At 39.0% G+C, this 21,599-nt stretch overlaps 1 protein-coding gene across 1 annotated transcript in view; it reads left to right on the plus strand.

Annotated features, from left to right (window-relative positions):
• Positions 1–8,644, plus strand: part of BEGAIN (brain-enriched guanylate kinase-associated) — a gene marked incomplete at its 5' end in the record, with an annotated part of 59,926 nt that extends 51,282 nt beyond the window's left edge. Inside the window, 3 exons of the mRNA XM_009700341.1 lie at positions 122–229; positions 3,830–3,913; positions 7,271–8,644. Coding sequence (XP_009698643.1) covers positions 122–229; positions 3,830–3,913; positions 7,271–8,644 — 1,566 coding nt within the window. The remainder of the gene's footprint in view (positions 1–121; positions 230–3,829; positions 3,914–7,270) is intronic.
• Positions 8,645–21,599: the final 12,955 nt, after the last annotated feature.

Here is a 21,599-nt window from a genome sequence, read left to right on the forward strand (position 1 = left end):
AAAAAAATACTATTGATCTGTTGTGCTTTTACCTGGATTTGAGAGCAACATCAACCTTTGGGCTTTTTTCAGAAATATTCTGACAGTAGAAAAAATACTGACTACTCCATTTTTTACACAGGGTCAACATTACGAAGAGGAAAAACGGGCTTTGAGCCATGAAATAATTGCACTCAATAATCACTTAATAGAGGCCAAGGTGACAATAGATAAGTTGTCAGAAGACAATGTAAGTATTTAATTATGGGTACATCTTGAGATTATATTCGGAAATAAATTAGGCCATGCACTTCCCATGAAATTATAGAATAACTTCTTATTGTTTATGTAAAATGTATCTTGTCACCTTGACAGTTAAAATTAATTTTTGATTGTTCCCATCATTTTGTAAATTCCTCTCTCTTTATGCTATGGGGTTGGGGTGAGACTTTTAATTGATGTTTTTTTCCTTATGTCTAACTTAAAACTAATGAAAAAAATATTCTAAGAAATGGCAGTATTCCCACATGGATTTTGCCATCGGTTTCCATCTAGTACAGAAAACTGGTGCAAGAACATGCTCAGGGCTATTGCATGGACACTTCTAGGGAGTGAGGATTCATCATAAGGATTTTAGGCACAGTGTAGAGCTCTACATTTCCTGCAGTTCCTCTAATCTTTCAATCTTTGCTCACTGAAATCATAGAATCATAGAATCATTATGGTTGGAAGAGACCTCAAAGATCATCAAGTCCAACCGTATACCTGATGGTATGGGATGCCTAGGACAAGTAAGCTCTACTAGCAGAGGGTAGGATTGGCCCAACCTGGTCGCTCAGATTACTGCAGGGAGCAGGAGCAAGGTTTTGCCCAGCTGTGGTTCATGTGAAACAATTTATCTGTCTCTGTGTGGAACAAAACAGGGAACATCTCTGGCAATGATCACCCTGCATCTCATTAAACACAGCTGAAAACTGGTGTGCGTACTGCAGCGGCAACCAAGCTCATGGAATCCTTCCAGGGACAAACCTAAAAAGACAGCAAAGACAGGAAGATTGCAGGCATTTAGTTCATTATTGTGCCATTCCTTAGACACTTAATAAAAAATTCATCTACAGAAGACATGTTTCTGTTAGTGCTTATTTTTCAGCATCTTACATTCAATCTTCCCATATTTCATATGAACTCTTAATCATAGCAGGGAGCATTTGACCCCATTAATACACCTGTTGATGTGAATTGGGCCTATGCAATAAATAGCTTTCCAGCGGAAACAAAGAGTTCACAATCTGACCCTTTACTTTTATAGAAATTGTGTTGAAATAGCAGTTGCTTCATAACTCCAATATCTATAACTAATGGAACATGGTAAGTGCAATGGGCTACATTCAGGTTTTAGAAGCACAGGTACACATCCAGACTAATTCAGCTGAAATCAGTGGAGTTATTTCAGATTTTAAACAGAGGGGGGAAAAAAATATAAAACTCTCCCAATAAGTATGCATGCAATTACACTACTTCATGGAGTCAGGTTTGAGCCCACATTTGAAGAAGTGTTTTCAATATTCATAGTTTTTAAAAGGTGGCTTAGACTGGACTGGAGTTCAGAGTATGCTTCCAAGCATTATTCTGAACTACTCTAAACATTAGACTATGGTCCAGAAGCCTCAACTAGCAGTACCACTTCTTCATACTCGAGGTCAATTCACAGACAAAATCATGCCCTTAGTTATATAGCATCATTAATGAAACTAAAGGTTAAATTCCAAATTTTAAAATAAAGAACTATGAATCAAACCATTAATATTATATCTAATAAGTAGAGACAGTGTTAAACTGAAGAATCCTACATGGGGAGAACTTGGTTTTGTCTTGCCGATATTTCTTTCTTCAAATATATTTCCCCTTATTCTTCTGACAGATATGCAAAATGACGCTTTTGATGCAAAAACATGCTTTAGACTATGGGAAACAATTACTGATTAGTGTTCTAGTTGCCACAAATGTGGCTAGTTTCTATTCAGATAAACATTAAAGAACAGAAAGTCACTCCAGTTGCATGGCATGTCCCGGCATGCTGAGAACAATGTACACATGGCACATTTAACTCACATGTGATTTTTCTGTAGTAATTTTTAAAGCTGCTAAAAATAAAGTGTCAGAAATGCTTTTTGTACTCTCCCTGACAACCAATTCACAGAAACAAAGGCACAAAGCTTTTGAAGAAAGGATTAGGTTTTGGAGTGATTTCATTTTTGTGTGCCTGGTAATGCCATATGGGACTTGGAGTACTTGTCTGTGCTATACATTGTGTAGCAACATGTTCTGTGTTTAATGTGCATGTAACATGTCAGAATCACATGCATATGCAAGACATTTTGCTTCTAAATTGAATTCTTGGATTCCTACTGTTTGCATCTGTTTTCAGGAATAAAAATAATGTGTACTAATACAAAATTTAAGACCTACATGAATGAATGTGTCTCCCCAGTACATTTAAGGCAGAAGTAGCATGTTTAAATCTCATGCAGACACAAAAAAAACTCCCATAATCCAAGAGTATCTAAAGGCCCTTGAATACGAAGATATAATGAACTAATGATCATAGGAAAACTACATTTCCTACCCCCACGCCTCACAGATTCCAGGAACATCTTGTTGCACCTGTTATTATAGAAAACTTTTTAAATGGTATTTTTAAACAGAGGGAATTTCCACCTTTCCTTTTCATAGAAAATTTCTTTATAAGTTTTTAAAAGAACAAGTGGAACAGTAAAAATCTGCATGTAATAAAATTATAACATTAATGCCAGAGAAAATTCAAATCACTTCAGTATTCAACACCTTTTCTCTATAAAAATTTTCTAATTTTTACAGAATAACACAGCCTAGTGTCCATAGTACCTTTATGTCTTGTCTATCTCATCTATGCCCACCTAGAAAGGCAACATCTGAAGCCAACTCTGTTTTTTAATGGCACCTAGATCAGGAAAAGCAACGTACAACTCTTACATCCAGGGACTCAGAGATACTGGTGGAAGGATACAGTTACACAGTTGTGTGCGTGCTAAATTAAATTTAGACGAAGGGCAAATCTATGTACTGAATTTTCCCATTAAAGAGACTGTGGGAGCCATTCAATACAAAAATAGTGTAAGTGGCTTGTTTAAATTCTCTTTTTCCCTGAGTGGAATTCTCATGGTAATTTCTTACCCTGTAAAAATATCCTGTTCTGCAGCATCGAATATTTGCTGTGAGATTTAATGTATTTGTATAGCTGCATTCTGCAAGATATGAAAGGAGCCAGGAACCAGTAAGAAAGTTTCATAAGGAGACAAAGGCTTTCTTTTTAAAAAACAATACAATATATATTTCTGCAATGAATTTCTGCAATGAATTTCTCCCACAGTCTCATAAGATTATTTAAACATTATCTAAAGTAGTATTTTAGTGGTGATCTGGATAATACTCAGTAAAAATTGTCTGTTCTTAAATTTTCTTTTTGCTTAGAAGATCATGTTTATTTTAACCTTCATAGCGCCATGCATGTTAAGAGTATAAAGTGCAGTTCCTAACGGTAAGTATCCATCTTTTGAAATGCAGATTACTATTCTGTAGTAGCAGTTCTCAAAATTTTCTTTTTAGTAATTTTATCAGCTCTCATGGAGCAAAGAGGCAAACAGTTTAGGACCGTGCAAGAAACACGGAATCTTCGTGTATTTAAAAGTTAAAGTATGCTCCAAATTTCCTCAAAGTCAATTTTTAAAAGATTGCTTAGGCATGGGAGAAAGGCTAAAAGCTGCAAGCTATTTGCAAACTTTAGAAAACAAGGTATTTTTTGTTTTTCTAGGAGCTCTATAGGAAGGACTGCAATTTAGCTGCTCAGTTGCTCCAGTGCAGCAAGAATTACGACAGGGCACATAAGCTTTCAGAGGTAATGTGACCGAACTTGGTGAATATTCAAAGAAATAAATATTTTATGGAAAACAGGTTATTTTACATGTATCAATTCCAGAACTTGTTTGCCCTTAAGGCTTTGATTCCTCCCCCCCTCCCTTAAGCAACAGGAGGGCTTGTGCACCTGTGGGTATTCTGTGCAGGAGGGAGCTGCTGACAAAATCACAGCCAGTGATGGAACTCGGAGGTACTCTCTTCCCCCAAAATTCTGCTATCCAATAGAATGGGTCCGCACTGATTATATGAAAAATAAAGGTTTTAGCAAAACCAAAGTGCTGAGAACTCTAGACTGCAAAATGCTGGGGAGGAACAGAGGGGTGAGATCAGGGAAATGACAGGCTGCAGGCATCAGAGATTCTCATATAATCAATTTTCCTCCTGAAGCTATTTTCCAGTCCAGCTAATTTCTAACCATGAATTTTAAAATGGACTGACAGAACAAATATCTTTTTCTAATGCAACCAGAGCACTGAATGATTGATTTCCAAGGTGTAAACTTTAATTAATAATCCTCGCTTCCAAGGAAACTAAACTTGAGAAACAGACTCCTTAAAGGGGAGGTAAACATTACCTTAGTGAACAAGATTGTCCTTAGGGATGCAGGCCTTATGCAAAGCAAGAGCACCTTCCTCACGTGTATTGCTTTGGTGAAGGTCACAGAGAAAAGCCTTCCCTTCATCGGTCCCATCAGGTTAACATCAGCCCAAATGATCTGCCTTGTGCAAGTCTGCAATGGAATAATGCAAAATTGAATGTGCAACGTATAAACCATTTCTAACCCAGTAGACAGCTTCAGAGCACTAAACAACCCTGGCAAATAAGGATAGAGCAAGACTCTTCTGTCAAATGGGCGATGATTTTCCAGAACAGAGACAGACCTTCCAAATTAACCATTATCTCAGTCCTGTTATTTTTTCCTAGTAACTGACTTCCCTTAGCAATTCTTATCCAGGAATCATCATGACATTGCTCACACTTGAAAGCAACCTACCTGTTAGCAAGAATTACAACCTTAAAAGTAGTTAGTGGTTCACTTGCAGAAAACTATCCATCACAAATGTGGGATCTCCCCACAATTTCCCAGACTGTCATGCACTCAATTAAATAGGCAAAATCTCCACTTGTAAGCACAAGCATTTATTAATTCAGCAAGTGTGAATGTTCTGTTACAGCCAATAAATTCCTTACAAATGCAAATATTGCCTGACAAAGTATTGTATATTATCCAGAAGCCGAAACTATAGTACAATATAGTAATGTGACAGCAATATCATTGTAGTAATTCCAGTTTCCAGTGCAATGCCCAGAAAATAATGTTCTTTTTCTTAATCAAAATAATGCATATAAAATAGATCAAACAGTGGTGTTACAGGATACTAAAAGAATAGCTGCCCCATACAGCAGTTTCACGTTAAATGAACTGTATTTCTTTTCCTCCTTCCTGTGGCAATTTACAGCAGCCCTATTTTACAACCTGTTTATTCAATCTTTGTTGCATCTGTGCTTAATATGACTAATATTGCTGTCTGCCAGCAGACTGGCAATATCATACTCTTTATTTCCAATGGAAGACATATAAGCTAATTAACAACATAATGATTAATCCAAAATACCCTGGAAGGTCTGTTGGTTGAAAAAAACACTCATCTTACTCCACATATTAACAAGAATGCCATTTCACAACATGCCATATTTTGAATACATTGAGTTTTGGGGATTAAACCAACTTTAAAAACTGCCCAGTGAAGCTAAAAGAGGAGCTCCGTATCTTATACGATATGAGATCATTACAAGGAGCAGGCACCTTAGATTTTTCTTGCCAAAAATAGAAGGAGGACTCACCACTTCAGTATTTGTAGAGTCCTCTTCTCTAGAGAAACAAAGTTAAGGAGGGAGTGAGATTGTTAGGGCTATAACAGTAACCACCCATTGTTTGGTAAAGACGAACTTGATTTCTAGTTATACAAAGAAAGCGCCAAGTAAATCAGAGTTCAACCAAGCACTCAAGGGCTAAATTCCTAAGTGACGTAAATCAACAGGGATATCAAAGGAACTATCACAGTCACAACCTCAAAACTAGTCCAAACATGAGTTCTTCTGGTTTCCAGCAAGAAATACTGGGCTCTCTCTCATAGCCCTGTCTGACTAAGTGACATAAATCAACAGGGATATCAAAGGAGCTATCACAGTCACAACCTCAAAACTTAGTCCAAACATGAGTTCTTCTGGTTTCCAGCAAGAAATACTGGGCTCTCTCTCATAGCCCTGTCTGATCATTGATAGAGATCTGAAATGAGCAAGGCAGATAACATTTCACTAGAAAACATGCTTGGGGATACCTGCATAGGCATTAGCTACCAGACTTTAAAGCCACACCAAGGAATGTGGTCTCTCAATATTTTCTGGTTTACATGACAGAATGACAGGTGGAATCACCATCCAGAGAGCTGATCTTGACTTTCTTCAAAAACGATATGATTTCTGATGCATAACACACTTATTGATTAATTCTGACTAGTTTGTCAGGAATCATAATGTAAATTTAGGTCTTAGCTCTTATCTCTGTCCATGTAGTAAGAAACTAGAAAAGCAATCAGCTAGCGGTTACTGGAAGAGGGGAACATGTTGAGGCTTATGTGGATGGTTGATCTCACAGGCAGTGTCTGATTGCTGGGGCAAGGAAGCCGGTTTGATTTCCTCCTTCCCAGCACAGGAACACTCCTGTCGTAGCAGCCAGTACCATTGCTTTAAGTGATAGTGAAACCAATTTTCCTGCCTCTTCAAATGGCATTGTTTATCAGCTGCGATGCTGGAGGGCAGGAGCCAATTTGGCACCAGCTTGGATGCAAGATGTGCTCGAAGAAAGGCAAAAGAAGAACAGAATAGATCTGACCTCTTCCTCCTCTTTCCTCACCCCAGCAGAGAAGTCTGTACCCCCACATTCCCAACTGCAAACTGCACCCATGCAAGCAGTCTGGAAAGTGTTGATGTAGGCTGGAATTCCCTACCTGCCATTTTAAGATTGTTTACTACATTCTTTACATCATTCCTGTCCAATCTGAATTAACTTGGAAGGAAACTTTTTAGTTTCACGGTGTTTTCCGTGAGGGGAAGCAGATGAAGATTTCCAAATGTTAAGTAAATACATGGAAGTCATTTGATTATGTTTGTTTTCAGAAATGCACAAAGATTGTGGCCATCACATTAGTCAAAGAACCATACTTGTAATGTCATAAGCAGCACTCATCTATCCACGTTGTATAAGCGCAGGCAGACACCAGTACTGACGTGTACCCTTTTCTCCTTTCCCCTTTGCCATCTCTTTATGTTACAGTTGCCATCTGACTTTCAGGAAAGAGTCAGCATCCATCTGGAAAAACATGGGTGCAGTCTTTCTGTCCCCTTGTGCCACACATCTTACGCTGATACCATACCCACTTGCGTCATTGCCAAAGTACTGGAAAAACCAGATCCAAACAGCTTGTCTTCACGCTTGTCGAGCCCATCTACAAGGGATCTCAATTTTCAGGACTCTGCCGGAAAACTCGGACAAAGGCCTCAGTACAAGTCGGACATCTACTGCAGTGACACCGCCCTTTACTGCCCCGAGGAGAGGAGGAGGGAGAGGAGGCAGAGTGTGGACACACAAGTAAAAGACGCGGGGTTCCTGCGGTCCCAGAACTCCATGGACAGCACCGTTGAAGAAGACGGTTTCCATTCCAGCTTCTCTCACGAAGCCTTCCCAGAGTACATTACCTCTCTGCCAACCTCCAGCTCCTATTCCAGCTTCAGCGTCACATCCGAGGAGAAGGAGAACGCCCAAGCCAACACTCTGACAGCCTCTCAGCAAGCAATCTACATGAGCAACCGAGATGAACTGTTTGAAAGAAAGTCACCTGCAGGTTATGAGCACCAGGGAAGTCCTAGGTTTGCCAAGTCCAAACCTGCGCAGCACATGGAACTTGCCGACGACAACGAGAACTCACCTACTTTTACTAGGAATCTGCCTCCGTACGCAAACGAACCTTTTCATTTCTCAGCCATAACACCACAGCAGGCTTTAGCAAATCAGAAAATGAGGAATGAGTGCAGGAGCACCCACCTTTCAGAAGAAGACTTGCCTGGGCGTTGGAGGCAATTGAGTGTGGAGGACATTGGTGCATACTCTTACAGGAATGCTGGCAGGCTGTCACCCTGTAGTTTTTCAGAGCAGTACTACAGCAGCCCTATTAAGAAGGGAGACAGTCGAACAAGCCCCATCTATGCCAGTTACAAAGCAGATAGCTGCTCAGAGGGAGACGATATCTGCCAAAGCAGACTTGTGGATTCTTGCTTCCTGAGAACAGACAGTGGCCTGAATATTGACATCAGCACTAGCTGTAAACAGGACAAATTGCCCACTTACAAAACAAAAGAATCAAGAGACCAAAAAAATGAAAGGATAACAGTCCAGTTATGCAGTAGCAAAAATATCGAAAATAGCCCGGTATTGAAAAGAGAATACGTGGATGTGAGCCCCAACAGCTCAGCAGAGTCCCTCAATCAGAGTTCAGTGGAGGCTTCAGAAATCCACCAGTCTTCCATGGAGCAAGGAAGCCATTCGGGTGTTCACAGCAAACAGCAGCAGTTTCAACGGACTGGGAGTACTGGTTTGAGTCGGAAGGACAGCCTTACAAAAGCACAATTATATGGAACCCTTCTGAACTAGGCATCTTCCAAAACGGCAATAAGACAACAAAGAAAAGGAAGCAAACAGCATTTGATACTTCTAGTGAACAATAAGGTTCTAAGAAACAGGATTGTTATAAAATATATATTCATAATGGTACTATATGTTTAAAACAAAATCTCTTCAAAAATGTTATACAGCACTTTTCACTTAACATTCTTTCCACATGGGAGACCGTCCCTTCCCCTCTTTTATAAACCTGAAATATTTTTATAAAAAAATGGTATTTATTAGACTATCCTATGCTATTTGAGCAGAATTCTTTTCCCTTCAAGCAGGTTTCTTATTTATTTTTGTGCATGAGGCCATCTGTGCCTAAACTCTTGGAGGAAAAGGGTAAAATCATGACGGCGGTGATAAAAAATAAATCCACCTGATAAAATACCATAAAATGTCATGTGAAAACACAACAAAGAACAATGGTGAATTTGAAGAAGTATATTTTTTAACAAGAATGGAATTGTATCTTAAGTTATTTCATACAAATGTATTTATGAGTGACTAATGTATGCACAAAGTGATACTAATATTTTGTTCTTTTAATCCACTGTGTTTCTGCTTTCCTATTTTTCCTTGTATACTACCTCAAAAGTAATTGAGGGTTTCTTTGTCACATTTTCTGTAGGCTTGCATTTATATCGTCTAAAATGCATGCAGTGTCATAATTAATACTGTATTTTGCATTACTTAATAAAAGACACTAGTGGAGATACTTTGGGTTGTGGGTTTTTTCCTTCATTAAAACATATCCTGGACAATAGAACATGGGATTGCTCTGGGTGGCATCAGTCCAGCAAAAGTTAATAAGTAAAGCTGCTGGTTTAGATTGCTTTCTAAAGGAGCCTTTCTTTCTTTGTAAACTCCAGAGCACTGGTTCACAGCCCACCGCCCCAGGGTGTTGAATCACAGCCTCTGAAAAGTAAACAAGGAAAACAAACTGTTTATCAACAGGCTTGAATTCATTAGGCAGGGCTCTGCACACTGAAAGGGAATTTGATAACTACTTGAAGACTTGTGACTTAAGCTCCTCCTCCATTACACACATACTTGACACAATCTTTTAGGTCTTCAGGGCTGTTATCTTCCACAGTTGCCCTTTTTTTCATATGTTGCTTGGTATTTCTAATAGAGATTTTTCTAAGGCTTAAGGAAAGTCTGGCCTTCTGTAGCCTATGAGAATTTCACTGCTGCCACTGAGAAGCTGTAGTTTTATCTGTACTTTTTGCATTTCCTCCATTGAGTTTTCTGTTTCTCACCATTTCACCTTTAAGGAGTGTACAACTTGGACAGCAGCAGAAGGGAAATAGTAAAAGGAGGAGAAAAAAAAGAGAGAAAGACAAATCCTGTGGCTTTCCTTCCTGGGTTCAGTATTGCTGCTTGGTAAAAGGCAGAATACAGAAATAAATATTTAATAATTCTTTTAAGTTGTGTTCATGGAACACATATCCTATACTTGAAATACTGACTTTTACCAGCTCATGTATGGGGAAAGGCCTTACTTAGTGCAGTATGTGGTAGTAATCAGTGATACCACTGTGGAAGTCTAAACTAGTTCCTTATAAAGCTAAAGTAATGACCCACCATTCAACATCTATTAAGAAAATACACTTTTTCTGCTGATTCTCTGAAAGCAGTCACCTGGCAAGTAACTATGAACCAGGACTATAGAACTGCTCATTTCCTACAGAAGTATCTTAAATCACGAGGCCACAGCTTTAACGCATTTGACATCAACAATTCCCACTGCTCTCCATATTCTTCGTGGATAATATAAAAATTTGACCATTATTGTGTGCAAGTACTTGCCGTGCTGTTTGGAAGATCTGGCATCAAGTCCCTACAGTTCCTCTGAGATCTGTAGCAGCATTGTGGAGAACAATGGTAGCTAATAATATCACACAGGTAAGGCACAACATAATTCTAAAGTGAGGCTTATTTCAGTACAAAATCTATAATACACCTTGTGCTTTTATGCTCCCATACTTGCTCACAGCCAGTGTCAGCGGCAGGTCATGTCACAAATAATTCCACAAAGTCCATAAAAAGTGCATAGAATAAAGTTTCAAAAGGCCAACTGCTTCTTATGGCAGACTCTGACTTGCAGTAAATAGACTTGGGGATCCAGAAAAGCTGTTATTTCCCCTTCGAAACACTAAGATAGAAAACAGATGCGAAAAAAACTCACTGTTGACTCATTCAGGTATATAAAATTTACACAATCTCTAAGGCAAGACATTCATTTATCTGGTCAATGAATACAAGTGAAAATTAACTAAAATACGTAAGATATTGAACAATAAATCATGACATTTATGAACTGCATCACAGTATCAGACTAATCCTTTTATAATATCATTCATTACTTGACACCAAACTGCTATTTTGGCAATTACACAAAAAGAAGTTTCTGCTAGATATTATACATCTGATTATTTAATATCCTGTTTTATTATATTCTTTCATACTACTGCAGTTTCAAAGTCTGCTTCCATGCTTCATCTGACTCTTTTTCCCAGTTTATGTGCACTAATATGTAGATTGAAATCAGTCTTTTCAGCCAATTAATCCTGGGTTTTCCTTGTAAAATAGTCTATAACGTTGTAACATTTTTCTGTAATGAATTCTGTTATAGAACAATATGTAACCCTGTAATGAATTTCAACTGAATCAATCAAAATTGTTAGAAAAGTTCTTCAGCTCTAATGTGTTGATTTTAATATCTCCTTAATCAGAAAAACTGACAGTAGATTTACAAATTTTCTATGAACATGAGAAAAAAAGTTTAAATAATTCACCTAAATTTTCTCAGATTTATGGATTTAACTATGATCTGATTTAATTTTTCTAAACAAAAAGAACTTTAAAATAGTATAATTTTTTTTTTTTTTTTTTCAGATTCGGTTTAGATTTCTTCAGACCACCACAGAGGGAGACCTGAGGCATAAGGCTAGAAAGATACCAGGTGTTTTCACAATAGCTTTAAATTTTCTTTGTGGTGAGGTCTTAATTTTTTGCTTACCTTTACTTTTCATACTGGGAAAAAATCATCCAAAAAATCCCGTCATGGAAAAGATTTTTGGAGTATGTCACTGGAGATATTTAAAACCAACTACCCATTTTTCTTCACTTAGTCTCTCCAGACTAGCCATGGTGCACTGTGATTTTAGGAGGGCTCTGTTGTGCCGTCAGACACATCTGTTTGGCTCAAGTATAGATATAGTTGTCACTGAGGTTTTAGGAGATTTAAATTGGTTAAAAATAGACCAGGTAGTAGATGGTGGGAGTGCAAATCAATAATATCTTGTTCAGAAGAAGATATGCTTTGACCCAGGAGAAAGAGGTGGTAGACCTGTCTGCCACGGCATTCATCAGAGCACTTGCCTTCTTAGGACCTTTCTGATGGAGAGTAGCATTTAAAACATCGTCCTCAGAACAGCTTACTTCCATTTTTCATTCAAGTAGGTGTGGTTTGATGAACTTGACTCTACTCTTACATTCATTTAATGACAAGTGACTCCAGAAATGTAAAACAACAGATCTTCAGCCAAAGAAAAGTGCCGCAGACCCCTCCACTCTGGTGGCTGAGAATTTGCTTTGAAATACATTTCCCCAAGGACATAAATGCTCAATTTTCTCTTAAGCATTATAAAAATGCCAATGTGTCTCCATGTTGCCGCAAAACCTCGCTTTTCCAGGTGATGTCTGAAGTAGTCAAATTCTGTATGCACGGTTTGTAGGTACCTTTAGCAGGACTTTTGCTTTGATTAATTATTTCATTTACCATGAGTAAGAACAGAATGTGAGGAAAAGAAGTGGCAAGTCCTCAACAGTGCAGTGAAGCAGAAGATGAGAAGTGTCATTTTAATGAATAAAAACTGAAAGCAAAATGTACATGACACAGAACACTGACCAGGGGAAAACAAAGGGGGCTGAAAGAGATCAGAGTGAGGCATATCAAACCACATATTAAAACAGGTAAGAATACAGAAAACATACCTGGGAAATAGGATGCAATTCACTAGGAACAATGGTGCACAAGCATTATGAAATCATGAAAACCAAATGCATTTTTTCAGATGTGAAAATAGTTTTTTCACTCCAAATTAAGGCTAAAACAAAGTGCAAATTCTCAGTTACTTTGAATAACACATATAACTTTCTTTCAAACTTTTTAGAAATCTACAAATATCTAAAATGTCTAAGTTTAAATCATGGCAAGCCACAAAATAGGTAATTTTCAATTCAACTGTTTCGAACTTCTTCTCCCAAACTAGAAAATTTATCAAACTAATCCTTCCCCCTTCCAGCACTTTTAATTAAAAAGAATTTCCACTCCAACATCTATCACAGAGCATGATTATACAGCTACTTAGATTAATTTCCCCTTGTTTAATTTTAAAATACTAATTGATATCCTTTGGACTTTTCTATAAAATTCTTATCCCCCATTCATGTTTACAGCCTTGTAATCCTTACAGACTACTATGATATCTCTCCTTAAATATTGCTTAAATTGTGCAGATGTGGTCCTCTCAGTTTTTCCTTGGAAGATACTCCCTTCAGGACTCTAGCTGTTTCTAATTCTTTTCAAGGAACACCCTTCTCACCTTTCTTCTGCTGAACACCAGAATATTTTAATATGAACACTGAGTTCTTCAAACCCACTGTACAAAAATCTGTACTAGGAAAGGAGGGGACTACACAGATTAGAGCAACTACATGTGTGATGCTCCCAGCACCAAAATTCTCAATAAAGGCAGGTAGTTGGTCAGAGATGTCCATAAGAAAAGCCTTACTCAAATGAAATGTGTTTTCATATAACAAAATTTAAAGGTTTGCATTATGATGCAAAGAATGCCAGGCCATGTTTCTAGAATGGGAGCTCATCTCCTGGAAATCAGTGCATTTGAAAAGCAAGTATTTTTCATATACTTCCCTTTCGTGTTGTCTGGAATTTCTTAAGTACTTACACAATAGCATCTGGATGTTCTCAAAAAAGAGCTTTGGGTTTGCTCATGATGGACTTGAGCCCTGTAGGGTTGATTTGTAGTCTTCTTCCATCACTAGTAAGTTTGAGGATTTGTTTTCGGCTCTGCTGTTTTCAAGTCCTATGTAGAGTTTCAGTTGCAGGTTTGCTAGGCTCTAATGTCTCTCCCCAAATCAATAGATCTGAGGCTCCTTAGTACCAGGGTTTTTAAGTCTGTAACCTCCATAGAGCAGTCCCATTTCCAGCCTTAGAGATCTATGTCACTTTTTAGAAAAGGGTCAAGGCAACTTTACAAAAGTACCTTGAGTCTAACCACAGTCCTCAGTGTAAGCAGCAGCTTCTAACGACCATCAGCCAGACATGCTGATCTGTATGCATTAAATCTTGGCATGTTACTGGCTATGTGGTCTTATACCAACATTATCAGAAGATTTTAATTGTTTTTCCAATCTTTCCTCTATGTCTTATTTAAAAACCTCATTGTTATAAAACAACTTTAGCAATTCAGTCATTCTCTAACAGCCTGTCATTCATTCCAGCTCCTCTCTCACATTATTTTCTCTCTGGTATTTTATTTTCACTGTATTAGCAAAGTTATTTTAGTCATTGAGAGTTTTTGTTTAGTTGAATCTAAAAAGAATAACTTGAATTCTCACACAATGAAAGGTTTTGCTGCTCTTGCAGTGAATGCTCTTCCACTGATGTTGAGTCTCGCTCTTTTCACTTGCTGGTTTTACACTTTTATTCTGTGGAAAAATATGTCTTTTTTTCCTCCCCTCGCTTGAGAAAGCTTCTATTGCAATTCCCCACTCTCAGTGCAAGACCTTTTATAACACTTGGATCCAAGGGCTGTCTCCCTGACAAAGCCACAATTATGACTTCTCAGTCTATCTTAATTCCTCCGTATGTGCTTTCTAAATGAAGTAATAAGTGCTTGAAGAGAAACTTGACCTCAGGAGTGTGTACTTAAGTGCTCTGCTGAACAAAGTCCTATATGATGTGGCTGGAACAGATCTGCCATTACCTGTAGATCCACTATGTGCCATGAGAATTTGCCTAAGTATGCGCAATATACTCTAATCCTTTACAACAGTGGTTAAGTGTATATATATTTTGTCTCTAATGAATAGCTACTGACCATTTACAGGCCAAGCTACACCAATGCTGAGCTTTAACTACAAAAGCCCATAATCTCTTAATTGCCTCAAAAGAGTTAAAATGACATTTCCCCACAGTAAAGCAATTTTAACAAACAGGTCTTGAATTTAAGTTTCAAAGTGCAAACAGAATTATTAAAATTTTACCTTGTAAAGTCTTTCTAAAGTAACTTGTTTTACAAAACATCTACAAATACCCACAGAGCCAAATCCTCACACACCTCTGATTAGTAGGACAGAGCAGATAAGAAGTCCACCCTTTCTAGGAATCACAAGCGAAACAGGATCCTAATGTCATCATGTAACGTTAGGTCAAAGTTTCCTAAAGTCTTGGAAAGCGTGACTTAAATTGCAACTAGCTATACAAGTCAGAGTTCCAGAGAGATCCAGAAGTAAAATGTTCATCTGCAACAGAGGTGGGCAGAAGACTCAGTTGGTGACCATCCATCAGTGGTCCCCAGACAGCTTTTTACTCCGCAAGATCTGCTTAGACACCAGCTTGGCGTCTAAGGCACCACTGTGAAGAGCTTGGATCTGTCTTCCTGATAACCTCCTCGCAGGTTTTGTAAAACTGCTGTTCAGAGTCCCCTGAGCTTTCTCTTCTCCAGGCTTCTGCAGCACCCATGCTGCAGAGAAGTCCACTCTGCTTTCTGCCAGATGTGAGCTCCTCAAGGCTGCCGATGGCCCCACATCCTACACCTGTGGGAAGTGACAAGGTCTCTCTCACTCCCACTCCTCCTTTGCTGAGGTAAGGATCATCCCTGCAGACAGTTACTACATCCCAGAGTAAGGAGAATGTCTTTATCTGCAAGGGTCAAAACTCTGATTGATACAAGATGCAACCATTGGAAAAGATCCCTGAGGGGAGTTAAATGTCTTCTCAGCAGCACGCCCATCACTGACATATATACATTAATACTCTAACTATGATTATTCAGACAAATTCTTATTTTTGAAGTCAGCTTTAATGAATTCGTATTTAAATTTATCACCTATCTAGATTTTTTCTTTGTATTTTATTAATCAGAACAGACACACATGAACTGCAGAGCCCCAACAATATTTACTATACCTAGCTGAGCAATGACAGCTCTATGATTTAGAAGAAGAGAAACAGCAGCAAGTCCCAGCTTAATTAAATTTGTAATGTCACTGTCAGTTAGCATCCTTTCCCATTCCAGTTCTTCACATGTGACATCGTAAAACAGATCACAGGGAATAAAAAGTATTCTCAGCACGTAAGGGTTATGAATTTTAGTGGGCTCTTAGTCAACCCCTCATTTAGCTTTTTTCCTAAAGCCTCTTAGTCTGGACAGCAGTTGTGTCGGGCAGTATTAGGAGGAAGCCCTACACTGAATGTCCGACAGCATGCAACCTCTCACCTCAAGGAACCTACTGTGCCATTGACCTGAGGAGGTGGGGACAACAGTAGCAGCACTTCTAACTGAGAGATTACAAGTGTTGACTCTGGTGGGATTATTTTTAGCAGAGAGATAAATCAGGGTTTATGATTCACTTGACCGTAATTTGACAATTTATTTCAATGGACCTTCAGCACCTCACAGTCTTTGTCCTCCACAAGTGAGGGAAATGCTTTTACCCCCAAAGCCCAGAGAGTTACACAAAAATGAGATGCCTAATCCCAGCGAGACAATAAGGAGTTAGCTATTTTAGTTTTAGCAGACTTTAAGGATCTTTGCCTTGTGTTTATATTATAACTTGAGAAACAGATAAAGAATGAAAGCTTGAGTTCTCAAGCCCAGTTATAGCACAGGAACAGAATCATCATTTTCTGATTCATCCCCACTTACCTGTGCTTTCAGGGTCCAAAATAGCCTGAAGGTGAGGCAGGTAAGGCTTGAAACAGGAAGAAAATTCAAAAATTAATCTGTACATCTAAACTATTAAAATGCCAAATCATTTCTAATACGTTAGTGCTCATGTACAATAAAACAATTTTTTTTCATATTTTGCCCAGAGAATACACACAACAGAACTGCCCAGAGAAAATATGTAACTGAGCTGAGAACTTCAGCTTGCTGTTTTGGACCAGCTTGAATTTTCCTGACAAGCTGCAGGATAGATAAGGGAATGGGGGCAGAGCAGGGATGATGGCTCTGTCAGCACAAAAACTGCAGTAAAACATTCTAGTCACAACATTTACTGTGTTCCTCTGATCTTTAGGATACGTTATTAAAAAGTCCCAGGGAAAGGTTTTTAGTAACAGATACTATTTTCTTTCATTCTCATTCATTGGTTTTTTTCCCCTCATCTTTTTAAAGAGAAAAAAAATCATGTTTTGCAAGCTACAGTAATATGGGTTTTTTTGCCAGAGCAGTGAGTCCTGCCCACAACGCCCTGACTTGTGTCAGTAAGGAAAAACAATCCCAACACTAAATCAGTTTAACAGAAGAACATTTGTTACTCAAGGAGAAATGGTCTAATTGAAAAGAATGTCAGTAAACAGCTCATTACTGAGATCTCAGAGCCCAGAAAACCAAGGTGTGGAAACACAACAAATCCAGTGAAGTCACACTTCGCAAGGGCCCCAAACAAGTATTTTATTTAAAAGGGGTTTAGACTGCCTTTTATTTTTCTTTCATTCTCTATTGATGATGAAGATGAAATGCACTTTTTGGCACTCTAGACGGCACCAATTAAACTTGATTTCTTGCTTGAGCTCCTCATAACTCCACTTGTCTCTCACTTCTAAGACTATTTTGCTTTGAGCTTTAAATTTCTGCTTTGTTTAGAAAGTGTTGCTTCCACTCAAACTACCTAACTTGGAACTCATGAAAATACACACACAATTCCTAAGCCCTGTCAAATAGTTAATTTGTCCAACATTTTTATTTTATCCTTCTGAAAAGTTAGGATATTTCTTCTATATTTTTATCCTGTAAGCTTATGAAGGATGGATTGTCTTTTATTACTTGATTATACCGTACCTGACATAATAGTCTCTTGATTGTAATTGCATAGGCCATGCATATTCCATTACCTGTCTAGATTTACCAAATATCATGTTTTCTTATTCTTAGATTTTTTCCCTTTAGATGTGAAATCTAAAATTTCCCATTCATAGGTCAGTCCCTGGGCTACAATACCTCACCACACAGCTACGCATACCTCACACATTGCATGAAATTCAAATTGCCTCCTTCATTTCTCTAAGGTCAAGAGTGAATATGGTGGACTTTCAGCTTTCTGAGGCCAAGTTTAAGTCTGAAAACAGCAGTTAAACAGCTACATGCACGTTCACCTCTCTCGCAGACCCACCTCAGCTAGAATGATTTCTTTTGACATGCACGTGGTTGCCTACACTTCACTCCAGTGCCCCCAAGAAACTCCCTCTGCCTCTAAAGTCTTCATGGAAACCTCTCCAGCCCCCACATTCCCAACCGTAGTCCTTCCAGTCCTCTAAGCTTAGCTGAAGATGAAAGTCAGAGCTCCTCAGAGCCAGGGGATCTGGCATTCACTTTTGACTGCCCTCCAGTATTTGCACAAAGTCCATTACTGCAGACCCTCCCTTTCTCCTGCCAGTCCTTTCTCCTTACAAGACCCTCTTAAACTGACACAGAGCAAATGTCTTGGCGTAGAGTATTCAGATATTAATCTGAATCTGCTGAGGTGAGCAGCTGGGCTCACCTCATGTTTCTACAGGCACTGACATCTCATGTATCACATTTCTTAACACTCTTCAATTTATATTTATACTTGCTTGCAAGCCAAAGCTATTTATCAATCCATGCAAAAGAACTATTCAAAAAAAATCACAACATTTGACACAAACTACATTGACACATCTGCACCGTCCTCCATTAATGCCATCCACGCTAGCTAGACATTGATAATTATGGATTGCTTTGAATGTTTTCATATTCTCCTGATGAGTGGATAAAGCTTCACACAACTGTGGAAAGAAATATCCCTTCCTGGAAACTGAAAGGGAAGGCTTCAAAGAGGCAGGACTGCTCAGAGAGTTCATTGGACTGATACAGCTATTGACAAGGCAACAAGGAAGGATCTACCATCCGAGACAGACTTTCCAGAGACACCCACTTCATTGCAGAGCATGCTCACTCTCTTCAGCAGGTGGCTAACTAGCAAGAGTCTAGAAGAAGCTTCATGAATGTAATATTGCTGACAGATGGCAACAAGCAAAGTCTTTTTTTCAGTAGCTCTTTCAGAGGCTGGTGACAGTTAGTCAGATTTTGATCACATTTACACCAGTACAAATCTAGGATGATTCCTCTAAGGCTCTCGGTTGCTATACAGATGCTGTAGCATTAGTTGTACTCCACACAGTAACATTTCCTCATTATACCAGTGATAAAAGTACCATGGGCTGTCCAGGCAGGTTTTGACATTTGTGGCATGCATAATGCAAGCAACTGCACTGCTGTGAATACTGGGGGGGGAGAAAGAGAGTTTAAAAAAAAAGAAAAAAGGTAAAAGACAAGGCAAGAGTACAAGAGAGCAAGAGGCATGTTTACATTTCATGTCTTGGGGTATATAATCCCAGCCTAGAATTGTACAGCGACAGACAACGGAACAAAGTGAGACACATCAGAGAGCAAGGGATAAAACAGCAACCAAACCTAGGGACCTCCCAGACCCTCAGGATCCAGGCTACCGTTAGGTTTACCATTATTATTGTTGAGTCTGCTGCCTGTTGTCCAGGCAATAGAGCCTGGAAATCAGGAGAGGATCAGTTCTGTTTTCCCACAGGCTCACACAGCAGATCTGAGAAAACCACCGTGTCTCCTAGTGTCAGAGCCCCACATCTGCAGAGCAGGCACCAGGGCAGCAGCTCCTCAGAAATGTAGATCAAAGATAAAAAAAACATATAGCATAACTTGACTTACCTCTCAAAATTTTTCCTAATTAATGGTGGTGTCAGGGTCAGGCTTCTCCCTCACTGTGCTGGCTGAATTAATCAGTTTTTCTCTGCTCCAGCCCTATGCATGTCAGGCAGGAGTTACCCACTGTATTCAAATGTTAGCATTTTGACATTTAACAGCATTTTCTCTCCTCTCTGAGTACTAGTGAAAGTTTTCATGCCATAGTTTATTTACAGTACATTCAATTCATGCTTCTAGCCATCCTAGGGACATCCCACTCACCAAATCTTATAAAAGCTTTAGGGCTCATTTTAAACCTACTGATGATACACAGACTGTGCTATTGGCTGTGGAACGTCACATTTAATTGTCTTACACATCTGAATCATATTAGAATTATTCAGGAATTTAGGCAAATTAGAATACAAACTGCAGATAAACTACCCATTTTGATCTTGTCAGCATAACCCCCCAGCAGCTACAGCAACCTGCTCTGAATTCTGTTTAACAGTTTCCATTTGACTACTGTATTGTATTGTTTGCCCAGAAAAATAGCAGAGATTTTTGCTGGGCCGCTAATTTACCTTTGCATATATACCCTCATCCTGATTAGGAGGAAGATATTTTTCTACCGTAAAGCTTGCAAACTTACACGTATTATTCCTGATACTTAAATTATGACAATTTCCCTACCGCTGCAAACTCTGTTAATAATTTACATGAGTTTCAGCCCTACAGCAAGAGTATTTGATCCAAAACCTGAGAAGCAAATTGGCTGCATTATAAAAGCTAGATGTACATTTCTTACATTAAATGCAGGTTGCTAACACACAAATAAACGTCTAACTTAATGACAGAAAATAATCAGTATGGATAACTGTACAATAGCATTACAGTGAGGAACAAATGTGCCGGTTAAGCAGTGTAATTTCTTGAAAGATGAGGCACTCATTCCTCTGAAACACTCTCCTTGCAGAAGGCACTCCTACCTGAGATGTTTGCCAGTTACAGAGTGGCTCTTGTGCAGCCCACAGCAGAGATTTCATTATGTCAGGCTGACATCTGATGTGTTCAGCTTCCTGGAGTATAGGATCTACTGATTATTTCCCTCTTCATAAAAAAGGTGCAAGGCAACCTATTGGCTCTACTTCTTACATTTATCACACTGAAGTGTTCAAAACACTTCCTGAAAACATTACTACAATAAAAAAGTGCGTATCAGTTTGTTTTCCTTCCTCAAATACTAGGTTTCTTCTGTTTCCCAGCATTTCTGCAAGAGGCAGTTTTTTCACAGGCTTAGACGGGCCAAAGATCAAGCTCTCAGCTAAAGATGTTGTAAGTAAATGCCTCACTGCATGCCTATGCTTTGGGATCCTGTAGACTACATGACTAGTGGGGATTACCAATGCCAGCAAGACTTCTTTCTGCAATTGTACGTGAATATGTGCCAAATGTTTAGTTCAGGGCCTGCACATCACTTGAAAACATCTGCTACCAAATCCTCCAAAACCTTTTAAGAGCAATTTCCAAAGTACAGCTTGAGAAATCCTATAGAAAGACAGCAGAGAGACTTTCAGTTATAAGCACCTTCGGCCAGCCCAGCGGAGGCTGTCTCCCCTGTAGCAGCCCCAAAGGTATTTCATCTGCCTGAGGTTGCAGGGGAGCACTGAGTACTCAAAGGTGTCAGCCGTCCTGGAGCAAAAATCTTGTCCACTGCACCTTCCAGCTTCCTCTGGTTCCCCTTTCCCTCCACAGGGCTCTGCCCAACAGCAAGGAGCTGTGCAAGAGCTGTCTGTTGCAGGGACAGCACATTGCTCGGACAGGGCTGGGTCTCTGCTGTTAAGAGGACACCGCTCTGGCACACAGCCTTCCAGCACAAGGGACCTGAAATTAAATCCCACAGTTGGGACTCTCCTAGGAAGTTATAAAGACAAGTGACAAGTGCG

This window comes from Cariama cristata, unplaced genomic scaffold (genome assembly GCF_000690535.1).
Source record: "Cariama cristata isolate BGI_N322 unplaced genomic scaffold, ASM69053v1 scaffold7905, whole genome shotgun sequence".
Taxonomy (NCBI): Eukaryota; Metazoa; Chordata; class Aves; order Cariamiformes; family Cariamidae; genus Cariama; species Cariama cristata.